Here is a 19,358-nt window from a genome sequence, read left to right as displayed (position 1 = left end):
TTATGTATACCTTTCAGCATTAATGGTGCCTTCACAGATGTGCAAATTACCCATGCCATGGGCACTAACACACACCCCCATACCATCGCAGATGCTGGCTTTTGAACTTTGCGCTGACAACAATCTGGATGGTCCTTTTCCTCTTTAGCCCGGAGGACACGACGTCCATGATTTTCAAAAACAATTTGAAATGTGGACTCGTCAGACCACAGCACAATTTTCCACTTTGCGTCAGTCCATCTCAGATGAGATCGGGCCCAGAGAAGCCGGCGGCATTTCTGGGTGTTGTTGATATATGGCTTTCGCTTTGCATGGTAGAGTTTTAACTTGCACTTGTAGACGTAGCGACGAACTGTGTTAACTGAAGATGGTTTTCCGAAGTGTTCCTGAGCCCATGTGGTAATATCCTTTACAGAATGATGTCGGTTTTTAATGCAGTGCCGCCTGAGGGATCGAAGGTCACGGACATTCAATGTTGGTTTTCGGCCTTGCCGCTTACATGCAGAGATTTCTTCGGATTCTCTGAATCTTTTGATGATATTATGGACTGTAGATGATGAAATCCCTAAATTCCTTGCAATTGTACGTCGAGAAACGTTGTTCTTAAACTGTGGAACAGTTTGCTCACGCAGTTGTTCACAAAGTGGTGAACCTCGCCCCATCCTTGCTTGTGAACGACTGAGCCTTTCGGGGATGCTCCTTTTATACCCAATAATGACACTCACCTGTTTCCAGTTAACCTGTTCACCTGTGGAATGTTCCAAACAGGTGTTTTTTGAGCATTCCTCAACTTTCCCAGTCTTTTGTTGCCCCTGTCCCAGCTTCTTTGGAATGTGTTGCAGGCGTCACATTCAAAATGAGTGAATATTTGCAAAAAACAATAAAGTTTATCAGTTTGAACATTAAATATCTTGTCTTTGTAGTGTGTTCAATTGAATATAGGTCGAAAAGGATTTGCAAATCATTGTATTCTGTTTTTATTTATGTTTTACACAACGTCCCAACTTCATTGGAATTGGGGTTTGTATATGGTATCACCTACACCAGGGCTTGTCAAAGTCCAGACCTTGGTCCACATCTGGACTGAACAGCAAGTCAATCTGGATCCAGCCTATACCTCGTGTTATGAATACAATACGTTGTGAAGTGTAACGTTTCTTATTTTGTGTATTATTGCAGCCGAGTTCATGCATTAACATTACACCAGAGAATTTGCTTTGGGGGTAGTAAGAAGCACTTACAGTAACATAACGAGTGTAGTTTGCGTCAACTCGAGTAACACTATCTTCCCTTGACCTGGTTCACTGCCTCTCCTTTGCTCCACTGTGTGTGTGTGTGTGTGTGTGTGTTTGTGTGCGTGAATGAGTGGGGGGGGGGGGCTGAGCCCTGCCCCCTCGTTGAAACACAGAGAGCAGAGGAGAGAGAAACTGGTGTGACCATAAATGACAATAACTAGTAGCCTACCAATATGCGAGTTTTCATTAGAGTTGGAGCCAGTCACAGGCAGAGTAGGGTGGGTCTTTGCAGAACAGCGACAGTAGTGCTTTTCACACATAGTTCCTAGTAAATTACTGGGATTACTGGGAACATTTCAGGCCACCACTCATGATTTTCACTATTCATGCATGGAGCTACAGTCGGGAACATTTCTGTCTTGTGCCTTTTCACACATGCCATGGAAATGCTGGAGTAGATGGGGCAAGGGATAGTCCAGCAGAAAATCATAATGAATAAACTTTATTTGTATAGCACTTTTTAAAAAACAAGTTTACAAAGTGCTTCACAGACATAAAAACAAAATATAAAATGTAATCAAGAAACAGAAACATATAACAGACAATGAAATAAATATTTTAAGAAAAAATAAATTATACAAGCATAAAATTGAAAGAAAAGCTAATTAATCAAGGCAAGTGTCGTGTATTCTAAGACATCATCAGCAGAGTCTCATGATTGGTTCGCTCCGGTGACGTGCGGTGAGGTTCGTGGCTGGTGAGGCACTGACTTTTTCAGAGTCAGATTTACAAATCTATGAACCCAATATAGTATCTTCAATTCACCATTCATTTGGCAGCTTGCACATTGACTACTGCTTGTGTTTCATATCTCATCAGCATTCTTTACACACACATAATTAAGGTACATATTTGGACAAGGAGCGGCTCAGAGAAAGAGTGCATTTGCTCTGCATCGTGCGTGTTTTCCTAATTTGCCATCGTAATTCCACAATTACTATTACTATTTTTTATATCGTGTAGTTTTTATCTGTTGTTGCTTTTTGTATTTGTTTATCTTTGTACAGTGTCCTTGAGTGTCCAGAAAGGCGCTTATAAATAAAATGTATTATTATTATTATTATTATTACTTCTATTAGTATTTAATTAATTACATACTCATTCAATACAAATAAAAGGATGTACTGCAGTGTATGCATGGGCTTACCTTTACTTGAAAATGAAGTCCATTCTCCTATCCTTCTGGACAAAAATCTCCGTGACTTTGTTGTAAAAGTCCTCCTTATCTTCTTTTAGTTTTAGAAGTCTTTTTGTCCTGTAAACCCGTGGGCTCACGCATACGCCCCCTTCAGTGAGGCAGAGGTACTGGCTGCCTCATCTCGTGCTTTTTCAGTGCGGTTTTATGTAAGATCAGCAAGACCAAATATGTTATACACATTCATGAAATACATTAACTATTTTAAGGAAAGTGAGGACATATAATAAAAGTGTCTACAAACATTACATTGGTGACAAACAGTGAGAAAGCGAAAGGCATGCGCTCAACCAAGTTTGTGAGGGATTGCGCAATCCGAGGTGAGGCTCCACTCCTCGCTGCCTCAGCTCGCGTATCTCCCCTCTAATTGAACGGGAAATATGCAAATTCAGCGATTTTGATAATAAAAATGATTTAAATTATTGGAATTGTACATAAATTACAATTATAGCACAGATCATTAGACAAATATTAATATTTATTTTATTTTATCATCATTTGTTTTTTCTTTTCATGATGAAAGGTGAGGCTCTGCCTCACCTGCCTCCCCTGACCGCACGTCCCTGGTTCGCTCACTCCATGTGAAAGCCTCTTTTCTGACACGATCACTGGCCAGAGGATCAGCAGCCAGCAGGGGACATTTTCCTATCGGCCTGCAATCAGCCAGTATGAGTGGCACCTGCGTACTGGTTGGCCTGTGATTAGGTGCACCTGTGCTGGGGACTATTTGACTGGGTGCTTTGCAGACATTCCGGGTCGAGTCTTTGAAAGGCTTAGCGTCGGTCTGCGGATGCCCTTGTCTCCTGAACCCTCGTCTGCCTCCTCTGTGTGAGCGAGTGTTTCGTGTGTTTAGTATTTTATGTTCATTCGTGTTTGCATTTTTGGTTATTGGATGTTTTCCGGAGTCCAGTAAAGCGCCTTAGTATTTAACACGCTGCCTCTGCCTCGTCTCTGCAATTGGGTCCAAACACACGGCGTTACACTTTCGTCAGACGGACGTTACCCTTCGGGTGCGCATCCTTGAGATGTTACTGCTTTCATTCACAACACAGCCTTACTGGCATTTGGAGTAGGGTAAGGCTGCAGCCTGGAACCTCTTGCCTCATACATGTCTGTGAATGTTCTCATTCATCCAGGTCATGGTTATCCAAAGGAGTTGAATCAAGTGCAACTGGACTTGGTATATATCCGTGAAGACGTTTCGCCTCTCATCCAAGAGGCTTCCTCAGTTCGTGCCTTTCTGACTAGACCAAGCTAGTCTGACTGGCTGGTGATGAGACTCAGATATTTATCCTCTAGGAGTCGCTGTCAGAGCTATAGATATGCGTGGCTCAACGCTAGACGGGCGTTGGTAAACATCTGATCACAAAGAGCCACGCATATCAATAGCTCTGACAACGACTCCTAGAGGATAAATATCTGAGTCTCATCACCAGCCAGTCAGACTAGCTTGGTCTAGTCAGAAAGGCACGAACTGAGGAAGCCTCTTGGATGAGAGGCGAAACGTCTTCACGGATATATACCAAGTCCAGTCGCACTTGATTCAACTCCTTTGGACTCGCCTCATACCTCTCGTCTCGAATCGCTCGCCTGGTACGCAGAAGCCACGCCCCCTTGAGCTTCTAATTTTGAAAATAAAAGCTCGCGTCTGGTCCGCTTTTCAGAAGTCTGTACCGTTATTTAAAACTTACGCGTTTTAAATTAAAAATGCCTCGTTCGTTCCAACAAATGAATGTATCTGAGGACTACAGAAATATATGCAATATACAATCCCGCTTTTAGACAAAATTTAGCAGGTAATGACAAACGTGTTTCAAAGCAGTTTGAAGATCACTGAGACCAGGTCGATTTTTCACAATAACAAAATAATACAAACAGATCAGGAAGCATACATGAATAGCCTACATTGCACCCAATAAATTCTATCTATCTAATCTTTTTTTTTCAGTAAGTACACAGTAATATTTATTAGCTTAGACTCACAAGTCGCCTGAATGCTTCACTCAACTAGAGACTGATGACAGTCTCCCAGTATTCCCTGCTAAAACTGGGTGGACACAATTTTTAGTTTAAAAAAAACAACAACCCTGAAATCCTTGTAAATTGTAGTACCAGCAACACATGCATTATAAAATAGCTCAACTGCAGTTACCAAAGAAAATTCTTTCAAAATTTTTTGATGTTTGTTGCGTTTGCAGTGAAAAACATTGATCGGTTAAAAACAATCGAATATAACATTGCCCAAGACGTCCGTTTTCAATGTTTTAAAGAGCTATCTCTGTGTTACAAAGCGATTCCCTACATTTGCTGTTTTGTTTTTTTTAAATAATTTTTTTATTGAACAAAACATATAAACAAGGATATATTACATAGTAGGACAAAAAGTAGTTACAAAAATATAAATTATTTCACAATTAAAATTTACATATCCATAAAAAAAAGAAAAAGACAAAATAAAAGAACGAGATACAGGATTTAAGTTAAATTATATTCTTCACATAGTCTTCTGGTTTTGCTGGCTTTAGGATTCATACATTCTTTTAAAGATTCTAAATAGGATGAAATAAGTGCTTTGAATACACTAATGTTTGGATGCTGGTGTGCAAATTTGGTACAATGAATATGAAATTTAGCAAATATTAATAGAAGGTTGATAATATACATTTTTTCTGAACTTATTTCCTCATTTTGTGACAGACCAAATAAAACATGTTGGATGTCCAGTTTACAAGAAGAGTCAATTTTGTTATGAGATTATTTAGATCAATCCAAAAAACATGAGAGTAGGTACAACCCCAAAATAAATGACATATGGTTTCATCCACATTGCCACAAAAGGAACAGAGTGTGTCAATATTAATCTTGTATTTTACAAGAAGGGACTTGACTGGATAACATCTGTGAAGCAGTTTAAATGTAACTTCTCGTACCTTATTTGTAATACAATATTTTCGTGATAAAATCCAAGTGTTCCTCCAATCTATGTCATTATAAATATTATTCCAGTAGAAAATGGCTGCAGGTTTAGAAACAAAGTCTCTCTGAATAATATTTCTAGCGCATTGATTGGTGGCTTTATCACTTAATAAAGGACACAAGTTACCAATATATATGTCTTCAGGAGTTAAACCTGGAATAGTGCAACTTTTACCTTTAGGAGCAGACAACAATAACCTTTAACTCCATCTGGTATTGCATCAAATACAATAGAATATTCTCTTGGTGTAACAGGGAAACCATATACAGAAAGAAATTCTTCATAAGTGAAAAGCTGACCATTGTCATTCAGTAATTGACTAACAAGTAAGATTTTATTATCAACCCATCTCTTAATATATAAAGATTTGTTCTTAAACCTAATATCTTGATTGTTCCAAATGAAATATTTATGGGGAGAAAAATTGTGTGAGTACATCATTGACCAGGATAACAAAAGTTTACTATGAAAGTTGGACAGTTTTATCGGTAATTTATAAATATTGTAATTGCACCTTAAGAGAAAATGCATTCCTCCAAGTGAATTAAATATATGGGCAGTAATAAAATTCCAGATTGAGTTGGGATTTTTTAAGAAAAGTTGACTTTAAAAGAAGAGTTTAAGGAGGTGAAGTCTAAAGAATTAATCCCACCAGAACATAATTTATTTATCATGACATTCTTCTTAATATAATGTATTCTTTTTTTCCAGATAAATTCAAATAATATTCTGTCAATTTTAGTGCATATGTCTTTTGAGACATCAAGTGCCATAGCTGCATATATAAGTCTGGAGAGGCCTTCAACTTTAGCTACCAAGGATCTTCCAGTAATAGACAAATCTCTTTGAAGCCAAAGGTTAAACCTCTGTTGGACTGAAGCTATAAGTGGATTAAAATTTTCAGATAGTCTGGAGCTTTGGTCTTTTTCAATTATAATACCAAGATATTTAACCTTATGCTTCACAGGGATGCCAGAAATAATAGTATCTGTGCAACTATTAACAGGAAGAAGTTCACATTTTGAAATGTTCAGTTTAAGGCCGGAGGCCATTGAGAAAGAGTTAATGACTTTGATTGCTTTATTAACTTGAAATTTATCCTTTAAAAAAGTGTTGTATCATCTGCAAGTTGAGTGATAGACAGTGTTCTGCCAACAATAGAGAGACCCAATACATCACTGTTTTTGAAATGAATGGAGAGTAATTGCATAGGAAGAAGGAAGAGATATGCCGAGATCGGACAACCTTGATGGATTCCACGATTTAAGTTAAATCTTTTAGTAGTGCCATATGGGAGTTTGATTGAACTATTTGCACCTGCATATAACGTTTTGACAGATTTTTTTAAACATATTCCCAAAACCAAAAATGTCAAGTGCTTTAAATATGAATTTGTGTTCAATGGAATCAAAAGCTTTATAAAAATCTAAAAAAAGAATGAAGCTGTTATCTGTAATTAATTCTGAATGATCCAAGATATCAATCACCAGTCTTATGTTGTTTGTTATATGTCTACCAGTCATGAAACCAGACTGTGTTTCATCAATAATGTCATTAAGTGTACTTTTCAATTTTTTAGCCAAACACATAGCAATTATCTTGTAGTCATTGTTCAAGAGTGAAATAGGTCTCCAATTATCTAACAACAAATAGTCTTTTTGCGGTTTGGGAATCAAAGTGATCAACCCCTGAGACAATGAAGGAGGGAGCTTTTCATTAGCAATGCTTTCTATATATACTTTATGTAAAAAGCGTGATAAGTCCTTGGAGAAACATTTATATAACTCTGAGGTTAATCCGTCATTCCCAGGACTCTTATTGTGTTTCATTTTTTTAATAGCATCCTCAACATCCAATGTTGTGATGGGGGCATCACACAAATCTTTATTAGCATTGCTGATGCTCTCAATATTACCTAAAGAGTTGAAGAAACTTTCCATGTCATTTGTTGACAGTTTAGACTTATATAATTCTTTATAAAATAGTTCACATGTCTCAGAAATCTTTTTAGGGTCTTGTGTGATGACACCATCTGAACAGAGTTTGGTCATGCTGCAAAGTGTATTATGTTGTTTCTCTAATTTGAAGAAATAGCTGGAGTTTTGCTCTCCCTCCTCAAGCCATCTCCTCCTAGAGCGCACAAAGGCTCCTTTTGCCTTGTGAATATATAGATTATCTCATTTTAATTGTAGAATTTGAAGTCTGTTCTTGTTATCCTCTGATAAATTTTCAAGTGGCTGTGATGATAAAGCAATAATTTCAGAAATCATTTCTGATTCTTCTTTTTTTCTGCTTTTAACTATTTCAGCTCCTCTTTTCATTATAAGGGACCTTAATTCAAATTTCATGAACTCCCAATTTTTGCCATACATGTTTTCAGCTCATGCTCTATCCCAGCATTAATCTATTTTTATTTTAATCTCCTTTACCAAAGATTAATTTAATAAAAGAGAATTATTTAATTTCCAATATGAGTTGACTCTTTTAGTTTGATGACTAGTAGACATATACAGCTCCAAAAAGATAGTTTTATGATCCGTCAAGGGTGTTGGTAACATTTTAACTGAAGAGACATGTTCAGATAATGGATCAGAAATCAACCAATAGTCAATACGAGACTGTAATGACCCTGACCTGTTCTTCCACGTAAATTCTTTAACTGTAGGATTCTTATACCTCCAAATATCAATCAGATCTCTTTCATTTATAAAATCTAACAAATAACTATTATTTGTATTACTTTTATTTGGCCATCTATCTAACATATCATTAATTGAATGATTCCAGTCTCCTCCGAATATGATCTTTAGATCTGCAAATTTACTTATTATAGAATCAATTTTTGCATTTACTGAATGCATTAAGGTAATATTCTCCTGTTTGTTGTTATAACCATAAACGTTTCCCAATAAAAATACCTGGTCATTAAATGAAATAACCAACAAAATAAAGTGACCGTTTGGATCTGTCTGTGAAGAGATAACTTTCCCTTTAAACTTGTGTTTCAAAGTCAGAGTTCCTGCTGAGGGGTTTGTGCCATGAGACATCCACAAGTCCTCTCCCCATTGGGATTTCCAGAATCTAATGTCATTAGGTTCAGAATGAGATTCTTGTATCAAACAAAAATCAGTATTCAGGCTTTTAGCATATAATGGCAGTGCTTTCCTTTTGGTATTGTCCCTTAATCCTCGAGCATTAAAAGAAACAAAAGAGAAAGATGAAATTTTGAGTGTAACTAACTTTTCACCCTGAGAAAAAGTGTGTAAATTACAGAGAGAACAGAACTACTCTGTCATTACATAATAAGTGTTTTTAGCAACAACAGCATATTGAATATTTAGAAAACGAATAAGGAAAAATAACTCCTGAGTCATATTAGCTTACATGATGAAAGGCACTTCAGTGAATCTCCTTTCTGTTCACAAACGCACGGGCTCCCACTAAGTATGCAATCTTCCCCTCCTTTCGTGCTTTCTCAACCTGTGGCCACAATAGGTTGCGCCTCTCTCGGTCCTCGGGAGAAAGGTCTTCCTTAAAGCGCAGCTTCCTGGTCGTCAAATAGTCGGATCGTTTCGCCGTCTTCCAGATAATGTCTCGAAAATGCCTCATAGTGAATTGAATAATTACTACACGGGGCAGTGGTGCCGCTGAAGACTCACGTCTTTGCCCAAGCCTATGCACTGAGTCGAGTACCTCCGGGAATTTCTCTCGGTGGTCAGGAGCTATGTTTTGGCAGATTTCAATTACCTTTCTGCGAACGTCTTCTCCGTCTTCCTCAGTTAGCCCGTGGAGTCGCAGGTTCCATCTTCGTTTGTATCGTGACAGCTCCACACCTTGCTTTCCAAATTTTGGATTTTTTCCTCTGCTTTACTCACTCTCGCTTCGGTGTGCGTCAACTTTCCTTTCAGCTCCTTGAGATCTTCAGAAATAAACTTAACAGTAACCTGCAGGTCACTGATACTTTTCCCAATGCTAGCTCCTTGCTCTTTGATAGCCATCTTGAGCGTAGCAATGATGTTTTCTGCGGCGTCGGTTTCCATGTTTTGTCTCTTGCCAAAACGTTTGGATGGAGAAGAACTGGGAGTCGTAATTTTTCTCTTATCTGAGCCCAGATTTTTTGCCATCACATGTGACTTCAATTTTTTATCCTGAAAGTTCGTTTTGTTGCTTTTAAAAGGTTTTCAAGACAGAGCGGGTTCTGCAGTAGACCGAACACTACGCCACCATCTTGGCTCCTATCTATCTAATCTTACTGTATCTATCTTATCTATCTTTCATCATTCTATTGACGCATAGGATTTATAACAGGCTGTTCAGCAACCAAGTAAAATACGCATGGCTTCAAACAAGATGTTCTACATAACAGCACACGTTCCTACTGAAGACGTCGTTTTAACAAGGTGTATGGTGTGTTTGATTCTCCGTAATTTAAAGGGAATTCCTCATCAGTAGTAGCTCATCAGAAAAAAGATTACTGTTATAGGCCTGCATATTCAGTTATTTCAATTATAATTACAGTATAACATCCGATAAGAACTGATGGAGATATTAGTGATATGAATGATTTATAATAAACTGGACCTATATCTCTGGTCCAATATGCATTCTGTTCACAACATTGTCCATTAAATGTTCTGACAATATTATGTTGGATGACAATAATTCACACCACAGCCACTTGAGTATATTGTGGGCTATATATAATAAATGTAGTAGAACCATAGTAGTAGACGGAGAAATTGAGGGCCAGACCCAGGTGAATGGGGTGCGTGGGCTGCATCCCCTTCTTGCTGATGTGAAACGCCACCTGGTAAGTGCCCCGAGAGTTGGTTATAACATCTCCTGAGGCAACTTCGTCGAGATAACTGTAGAAGTCTCTGCAATAGTTTTATGTCAACTCCAAGTAAAGAGAAGGGAAAGTGTGTAAGGGGAGGAATAAATCAGATGTGGGACAAGCTTGTTGGTGTCAAGCGGACTGAGGTATCCTTAGAGCACCTTGAGAGCATTCCGACCTGCCACTCCGAGTACGCTAGATCCACTTTTAGGTTGGAGTTGGAGTGAAGTGATAATAATAATAATAATAATAACGTTAGTATTGGTAAGCTTACTTAGTAGCAGTGGTTAAAAACAAACATGATAACGGCATAGCAGAAAGCTGATAAGAGGGAACTAACCTTTATGTTGAATAGCATTTTTTACATGGAGTTCCATGTGCAGCAATACCTTTGCCTCATTTCGAGGCTTGTACATTGAAGTGGGGCAAAGGGGGCAATGGAATAAAGCACAGCATGTCGTGCATCTCGTCACCCAAGGGATATTATTCTTCACAAAAACACTGTTTACCTTAAAGAGATTAATAGAAACAAACCATCAAAGTCCGCAAACATAAATTGTTATAGCTAATGAGTAAATTAAATAAAGAACAGCATGCCGTGCATCTCGTCACCCAAAGGATATTATTTATTGCAAAACACTGTTTACCTTAAAGAGATTAATAGAAATAAACCATCAAAGTCCGCAAAAAAGTCCGCAAACATAAATTGTTATAATGAGTAAGTTAGTTTTAGAAATAACATGTGGCTAGATAGCTATGTAATATTCGCTGACTAACTAATTTATGTGCAGATAACTTAGCAACTTACCTTGCGTGACTCCATACTGAAATAAAACGTATTCGCGACGTTGTTGTCCCTATGTAGTTGGTGAAATGACAGTAATTCATTGTACACGCCCTTCGTACCAGCCGAGAGTTTCACGTTATTCGCGTTGGCTATTTTGTCCCTGTGTAGTTGCCATTGTACACGCCCCTCGTACCAGGCGAGAGGTATGAGACGAGAGGTATGAGGCGAGAGGTTCCAGGCTGCAGCCATACACTCTTGGGCATTTTCCCTGAAATGTTACATCTGGTGTCGGCAACCTATGACACGCGTGCCCACTGTGGCACGCAAGGCTGTTACATGGAACAATTCAATAAAAATATTTTTTATCTACTTTTTTTCCTCCGCATATTCGTTCCAATGTTGCATAATCCGCACCATTTTTATATAGTTGTTCCAAAAATTCCTCGTCCATATATCCAATTGTGTGTTGGCCCTGTGATGGCAACCTGCCCAGGGTGTTTCCCTGCCTGCTGCCCAATGATTGCTGGGATAGGCTCCAGTATCCCATGACCCCGATTGGGATAAGCGGCTTGGATAACGGATGGATGGATAGTGAATTAAACGAACAATTCGATTTAAAATAATACTGAAATAATTAGTCTCAAAGTGCATCATTGTTTTTGACAGTAAGAGAACATACACAATTGATGTGCTCTATCAACCCCCCTCCTCCCCCTCTCTCTGATCTGCCCATGAGCGCAGCATTACAGCGGTAGTGAGAATGTAGCATAACTAGCTAGCTTTCTTTTTTGCTTTATGTCAAGAACAACTGAATAATATTAATATATTTAATGGTAGAAGCACTGTTGTCTAATATTTGCCTATTTCAGCTGTCATGGACAAACGAATTTGGATTTATTTCATGAAAGGATCAAGCTGTGTGCATGCTCTGCTGCAAAAATTTTGCATGTTGAACTTGGGCAGCAGTCCAGTATGGGAAGCAAAACAGCGTGTTTACAACCCTGTGTGCCGCCAGAAACCAAGCTGCAGAGGGCAGCTATAAAGTCGTACAGTGCATTGCCTAACACGGGAAGCCATTTTCCGATGGACAGTATATAAAGGAGGCTTTTCTCAGCAGTTCGTAGGTCATAGTTGATGGGTTACCAAACAAAGACACAGTCATCAACAGTATCAAAGAAATGCTCGTTTCTACGAGAACTGTAGAGGCGCATTACAGGCAAGGCTGAAAACGTAAGGCACCAGCAAACCCTTGCATTGAAAGATGCATCGGTATTCAGTGTAGCTCTTGATGAGAGTATGGATGTCAACGATATTCTACAACTAGCAGTGGTTACCAGATATTGCGTCAAACAAGGGTTACACTGAATCGGTAAGATTGAGTTAATTTTCTTTTGTGCGCTAGTAATTTTCATACATTTGCACAAATAATAAAGTGTGTGTGTGTGTGTGTGTGTGTGTGTGTGTGTGTGTGTGTGTGTGTGTGTGTGTGTGTGTGTGTGTGTGTGTGTGTGTGGAGCACAGATCCTTTGGCATGCGGAAACTAGACGGTGAGACAAGCAGCAGCATTAAATAAATTAATAGCTAAATGGTTATTATTATTATTATTATTATTATTATTGTTCTGACTTCTGGGATAGGCTCCAGCATCCCCACGACCCTGAGAGCAGGATAAGCGGTTTGGATAATGGATGGATGCTTATTATGAAAATAAAATAGCACTGGGGTCTGTGACATTTTTTAAGTGGCACAGGAGATCAAAAAGGATGCCGGCCCCTGTGTTACATGGTCTTGAGTTGGGAAATTGGCAATACAAATTTCCCTGAATATCGATCCCTGCTCCCATTCACACATGACTCCATACAGGAAGCATCCCTGAACATTTCAGGGAAAGACTGCATGTGTGAAAGGCATTAGTGTCTCTGGCTGGCAATCACACCTTTTGTGCCTAGTCAAAGAGGGAATCAGTTCATCTGGATACAGCGTTAAACGACATAGATTCATCACTCAACTAAGGGCCAAGACACACCAAACTTACTAGCGGCGACGAAGGCCGACTGTTGTGTCGCCTCATGTCGCCTGTCATATGGGCCAAACAGTAGCACTTTAACACAGCACAAAGACTACAGCTGACGGCCCACTAGTATGTATGTTCTGCGCTGATTCGCTAAGCTGAACAGCCAATCGGAGTGATCTCTCTCACTGATGGGCTCTGCTGACAGGGGTCCGACCAGTGCCGACGGTGTGGGACACACTGCAAAAACTAGGGTCACAGACACTCACCAACCGCCTGACATTGGCTGACGTTCTGGTGTGTCAGGGCCTTAAGTGACATCTTCAGTCTAAACTGACTGCAGGTATCCCCACCCATATAAACAATACAGTGCCTAACGACCGTAGCTAACGACCAGTTTCATATGCAAATACGGGTGTGACCATTGATCATTTGTACTATTCACAGAGTATTGGGGCCATCGATGGCCATGTGCTGAAACTCTAGTTAATGGTCACACCCATATTTGCACATGAAACTGGTCGTTGGTTTCGGTCGTTAGGCACTGTATTGTATTGTATTGTTTATAAGGGATGGGGATACCTGCAGTCAGTTTAGACTGAAGATGTCACTTAGTTGAGCGATGAAACATATCTGTCAATAAACACTGTATCCAGATGAACTGATTCAACCTTCTTTGGTTTTCTTACCTGGATTATCGACATTATGAAAACATCAAGACACTTTTGTGCCTAGGTTCAAGCAACTGATTGCAGGCAAACAGTGCCATTTCTTGACTGTCTTGAACTTGAATGTGTGTTACTTAAAAGTTATAAGTGAGTTGATTAAATGTTATTTTGTTATTGCCAATCGTTCCAGACCTCTGACCTTGAATAAAAATCAGATGCAGACTTTTGAGTAATAAGTTTGAGAACCTCTGACCTACACTGTCATTACCAACCAACTTAAGATGTTTACAAGTTACTATCGCCCTTTATTTCCTACATAGGGATGCTTTGGGAAAATGCAACGTATCCGCCATCCAGTGGTCATCAGAGCTGATGCCCATAGGGGAGCGCTAGTCCTTTACTGTCTGTTATTCAGCCACCAGTCCAATGAATAACTTCCAGTCTCTGTCAATACACCAGTGCGCAGACACTGAACAGCGTACATCTTCCGAACGGAAGTGTTTACCTTTTGTCTTCTGGACGAAAGCGTCATTACTATTACTCAACAAAAGATCATTTGAAAATTCAAATGACTAGTTAACAATGTTGAATAGTTGTTTAAGCTGTAGTTTAAAACTGGAACATTCCCATTTGATAAAAGCAATGCCAAAATCTACCAGGATTTTAAACGAGGTGCCCACTTTTAGGTATTGGTAAATGATTCTGAGAAGAATTGCTCCTGCCATCTTCTCTCCCGTACTGTCCTGTTGCAATAATTTCTTGTGTGTGATCCATCCAATTCAATTTCTTATGAACTTTCCTAACCATTCTGAAACCAATCCCAGTGCCTGCACATGCACAGAACATGCAAATGATAGATTTTTGTGTCAGTCTTTAAATCTGTGAGTTTTTGCCTTGTCTCCCTAGCCAATAGCTACAAAGATGTACCTTTTCAATTAATTGAAAATTTATCTTATTTGCTGCTTCAGTGACAGAAAATATATTGGGAGACCAGTAAACCTTATCCTTATCCTAATCTCAGTTAACATCAGCACAATGGTTTTTTTTTCTGTTTCCAACCTTCACTCCAACAGCCACGTCCCTGAGGCTGAGGAGGGTAGTTTTGCAGAGGACGACTGGTAAGACAACTGGGTGTGAACCGGTGGTTGTGCTCCTGCTCCTTGCTTGTGTGATGTATCAGTGCTGTATTGCATTGTGGGAATTGTGACTGAACAGACTATTTCTGTGTATCTGTTTTATTTTGTTAAATGTTTTGTTCATACTATGTGCAGTATACTTGGGACATATTTGTAAATGACTGCACCACTTGATGTAACCGCTGTTCTGAAAGGAGGGCCTTCCCAAAATGATCTGAATCGATATCTGTAATTATAGACTGGCTTTGTGTCAAAATTATTTTCGTTGCAGCGAAGTGAAAAGTATTGTGGCTTTTGTTGCACATATCAGTTTGGATAGGCCAGTCTCATTCCTCTCTTGAGATGTGCTGCAGAATCAAGCTGTTCAGATCTTCTGTTGTGTTGATGCATCGACCACACACACACACACACACACACACACACACACACACACACACACACACACACACACACACACACCCCGTTTGTGATCCATCTGCTACAGTGTTGTGATCCGCAAACACAGCATGGGTGTGTCTCATCCATTCTGCATGGGGGGGGGGGCTGTTTGTCAATGCCTGTTATGCCAAAATGTGGAAACATGCTGTTGTAGAGGAAATGAGAGACTTTGGGTGGAAGTTGCCAACTTCTTTGACAGCACATCTCTTCATACAGCCTTTCTCTGCCTGAAACGACTGAGTAGAGGCCATTTTAGTGAGAAGTGAGGTCCTGTGATAATAAAGAACAGCTTCCTGGCTGCAGGAAAAAGTGAGGAGAAATTTTTTAAGTATTTTGCTTCCGGACAGTTGAGAATGAATAAAACATAAACCCTTCTGCCCCTAGAAAAGATGAAGATTTCTCTTTCACTCTTTAGAAAGAAATATCTGTGTCTCTTTTAGCCCACATCAGTCACTGTCTTCCTTATTTAATCCCTCTGTACGCTACAGTGCTTATTAAAACGACAGACCCATGCAATTTCTCTTTCAGGTTTTGCAAGCTTCTAGTGTGCAGACTCACTTGCAACAGGATTGCTCAATTCAACTGTTTCACCTGTCTAGCACACTTAATAATAAAGAAATTATCATGGTAAGACTTTAGTATGGGGAACATAAAAAAACTTAATTACTAGTGAATTAGTAATGATCAAGATGTCACTTTAGTATGGGGAACATATTCTAATTAACAAAAACTTAATTTACAGTAATTTCACACTATTAACACTTGTAGTTTTGTGTTTTGTTATGTAAGAACAGACCATATTCATTAAGTGTTAGTAAGGGAGAATAACTCTTCTTGTGGTACTACCACCTTATAAAGTCCATACTAAGCAAAGCATAGTGAGATGGTACTACTAATAAGCAATAATTCTGAGGTTATAGAGGGAAAACTCATAGTTAATAGCTTACTGGTTGTATAATAAGGCCATACAGAATAAGGCATTAATGAGTACGTAATAATGACCAATTAAGAGCCAATATGTTGCTAATTTGCATGCTAATAAGCACCTAATTAATGGTGACTATGTTCCCCATACTAAAGTGTTACCATTATCATTAATCTTTGATTAATTATTTTTAAAAAACTTAGCTTAAACCCTCAGAAAACTGCCAGTACAATCATGGAAATCATGGTCCACGAGCTAAATTCCATGTGAAACAGTGAAGATAACAAACGGAATAAGATTCTTGCACTTGCCTTGAGAGGTTGAGTATAGAGTCCCTGCTGAGTCCTCTGTAGATCATGGAGTCACAATACTCCATCTGTAGCATGTCTGTCAAAAACATTTTACTGAAGGCATTGAGTTTATTCAAACCAATGCTTGAGTCATTTTGGTTCACACATTGTAACTATGTCGACCAGTGGCCACTATTTTTCTCTCACTGACCAGAGAACAGAAGGTTTTCACAAGTTGGTGGCGTGGCAAGGTCCATGGCTATCGACTGTGAACAGCCAGCACTCTTGTTCCCATAGTGATGGGACATCTTTAAGCTGGCAGGGAATCAATGAGGGACTGTCCTCCACAACCAAGTCTTAAACCCTAGAAATCTCATCATGACGACTGACATGGTCAGCTGCACTATTGCAGCAGTAGATAAAGGCTTAGGGCCCTAAAACATTTTTTTTTAAAATTTAATTTCCCCCTTTTTTTCTTCCCAATTGTATCCGGCCAATTACCCCAGGCTTCCGAGCCGTCCCGGTCGTTGTTCCACCCCCTCTGCCAATCCGGGGAGGGCTGCAGACTACCACATGCCTCCACCGATACATGGGGAGTCGCCAGCTGCTTCTTTTCACCTGACATTGAGGAGTTTCGCCAGGGGGACGTAGCGTGTGGGAGGATCACGCTATTACCCCCAGTTCCCCCTCCCCCCTGAACAGGTGCCCCTACCGACCAAAGGAGGCACTAGGGCAGTGACCAGGACACATGCCCACATCCGGCTTCCCACCCACAGACATGGCCAATTGTGTCTGTACGCACACCCAACCAAGCCAGAGGTAACACGGGGATTCGAACCAGCGATGCCCGTGTTGGCATGCAACGGAATAGACCATTACACTACCTGGATGCCACCGAAAACATTTTTTTTATATTATAACTTAATTTAAAAAAGAAACAAAAATCTAATTGATCAATAGATCCATATATGTTTTGTTGGGTTCAAAGTTCATATGCAAACAACCATTTTATGCATATATATTAATAAAGGCTACAGAACGTAGATGTTTTTTGAACAAAACAGACCATGGCCTAACAACCATCAGATGAATCTAACCTTGACATCATTAGCAAAATGACAAGCCACATATTCAATATGATACAATAAGCTGATGCTATTTAGTTGAAGCAGCCACACTTCTGACTGAGTGTTTGTGTGCCTGTGCCCGAACGGGCATAGAGAAATTGCTTTCTGTTTACTCCCTGACACATTCTAATACGGGCCTGTGAGTGTGATGGATTTCCCTCAACTCCAGTGCATCTGGTTGTAATACCGTGACTGCTCCAATTGCATTGCTGTCTCTCCCCTGCTTTTCTCTTGCTGCCCAAAGCAGTATTCATTTGCTGTGGACTAGATGGGGACATGGTTGGGTGGCTCTTAGGAGTCTTAACAGAATACCCTCTGGGATTAGAAAGACTTATGGTTGCTAATGGTAGCCTCAGTAACATTTCTGTTAAGCCTCAGTTCCACCGAAAGAGCTGCTGTCCACCTGATCTATTCATCACAGAACCATCAATCAGTCACCTCCACAGGGCAAGCAGGAAGCTTGTGTCCATATAAAGTCAAAGCACTGAGATACTTTCTGGGGAATAAAAATATCTTTTTTTTTTCAGTGTGCAGGTTTGTTCCCTGCAGGCCATACTGTTTATGTAGTTTTTTTTCTTTTCCCCCCAAGCATGCCACCTGTTTGCACCCTGATGAAAGATTGTGTTGATTACATATTGTGGTTTCTCTTCCCATTCTCTTGATGAGAAGTTACACAATATTAAATCATTTTGGGCTTGGCTTGTGATAAAAAGAGTTTGTTCTCTGGATGTGCAGAAATAATTCGTTTTAAGTTTATAATCACTCTCCATGTCTGGCTTTAGGCTTTGATTAGTAACTAATCACTAATCATTAGTACAGTGATCATTGCTATTGTTTTGTCAGCTGCCAGAAATGGGCCCCCTACGCACATGATGACCTATGAAAAAGACTAGTCTGAACAGGATATCTAATTGAATGAGTCTTTGTTACAGAGTTCCGTATTCTGCAGTAATCATCTCTTCAGGATCTTAATATTGTGGAGAGAGTCCTTTCAGGCCACTCCCTTCCCAAAGGATTATCCACCTCTGCCAACACCCAGAATCCCAGTTGCTCACACTGTACAGCACACCACATTTCCAAAGTCCCAATGGCCAACTTCTGCATTTATCTGCATTGCAACTGAAATACCATAAATGTTGGTGTCTTTTAAATAAGATTGGCTATTTTAATACCACTTTATTTATTATTATTTTTGTAGGCATTTGTCATGTGTTTAGATTTTAGTATAAAACGTAAAGCATCAAAAACCATTCGGAGTACAACCAGTTGGACAGGATAGCGCATTCAGATCAGCTTACCCAGCTGAACAGCTTTTTTCTAGTTCAGAATTTTTTGTGTTATGTTTTTTTTTTCTTCAAATTTCAAACAAAGGCAGGACATTTTCAACTTTCAGACTTGGTAAAGTCTGTGGATAATCCATTCCTGCCTACTCCAAGAGGCTCTGGTTTTGCTGTTGCGTAAGAGCTAAATTTCGACACAATCATTGCGAGAAAAACTAGCAGAGGTTGATATAGAGCTCGTTTTGCAATTTCTGTCAACTTGGACCTGATCAGAATTCACTGCTTTCGCTCATTTAAAAAAAAAAAAAAGACCAAAATCAGGTTTTTGCTGTTTAGTTTTTGCCTTCTCAGTCTGCTGTAACAGCAGCATTTGTTCCGCTTTAGTGCATTGTAAA

General features: G+C 39.4%; 1 protein-coding gene across 1 annotated transcript in view; it reads left to right on the top strand.

Annotated features, from left to right (window-relative positions):
• The window catches only part of atp8a1 (ATPase phospholipid transporting 8A1), a 218,356-nt gene that overhangs the window by 113,386 nt on the left and 85,612 nt on the right, over positions 1-19,358 (top strand). The window contains exon 15 of the mRNA XM_056274219.1: positions 14,841-14,885. Coding sequence (XP_056130194.1) covers positions 14,841-14,885 — 45 coding nt within the window. The remainder of the gene's footprint in view (positions 1-14,840; positions 14,886-19,358) is intronic.

Source organism: Lampris incognitus, chromosome 1 (genome assembly GCF_029633865.1).
Source record: "Lampris incognitus isolate fLamInc1 chromosome 1, fLamInc1.hap2, whole genome shotgun sequence".
Taxonomy (NCBI): Eukaryota; Metazoa; Chordata; class Actinopteri; order Lampriformes; family Lampridae; genus Lampris; species Lampris incognitus.
Note: the sequence above shows the minus strand (reverse complement) of the source record. Positions and strands in the feature narration are given on the sequence as shown.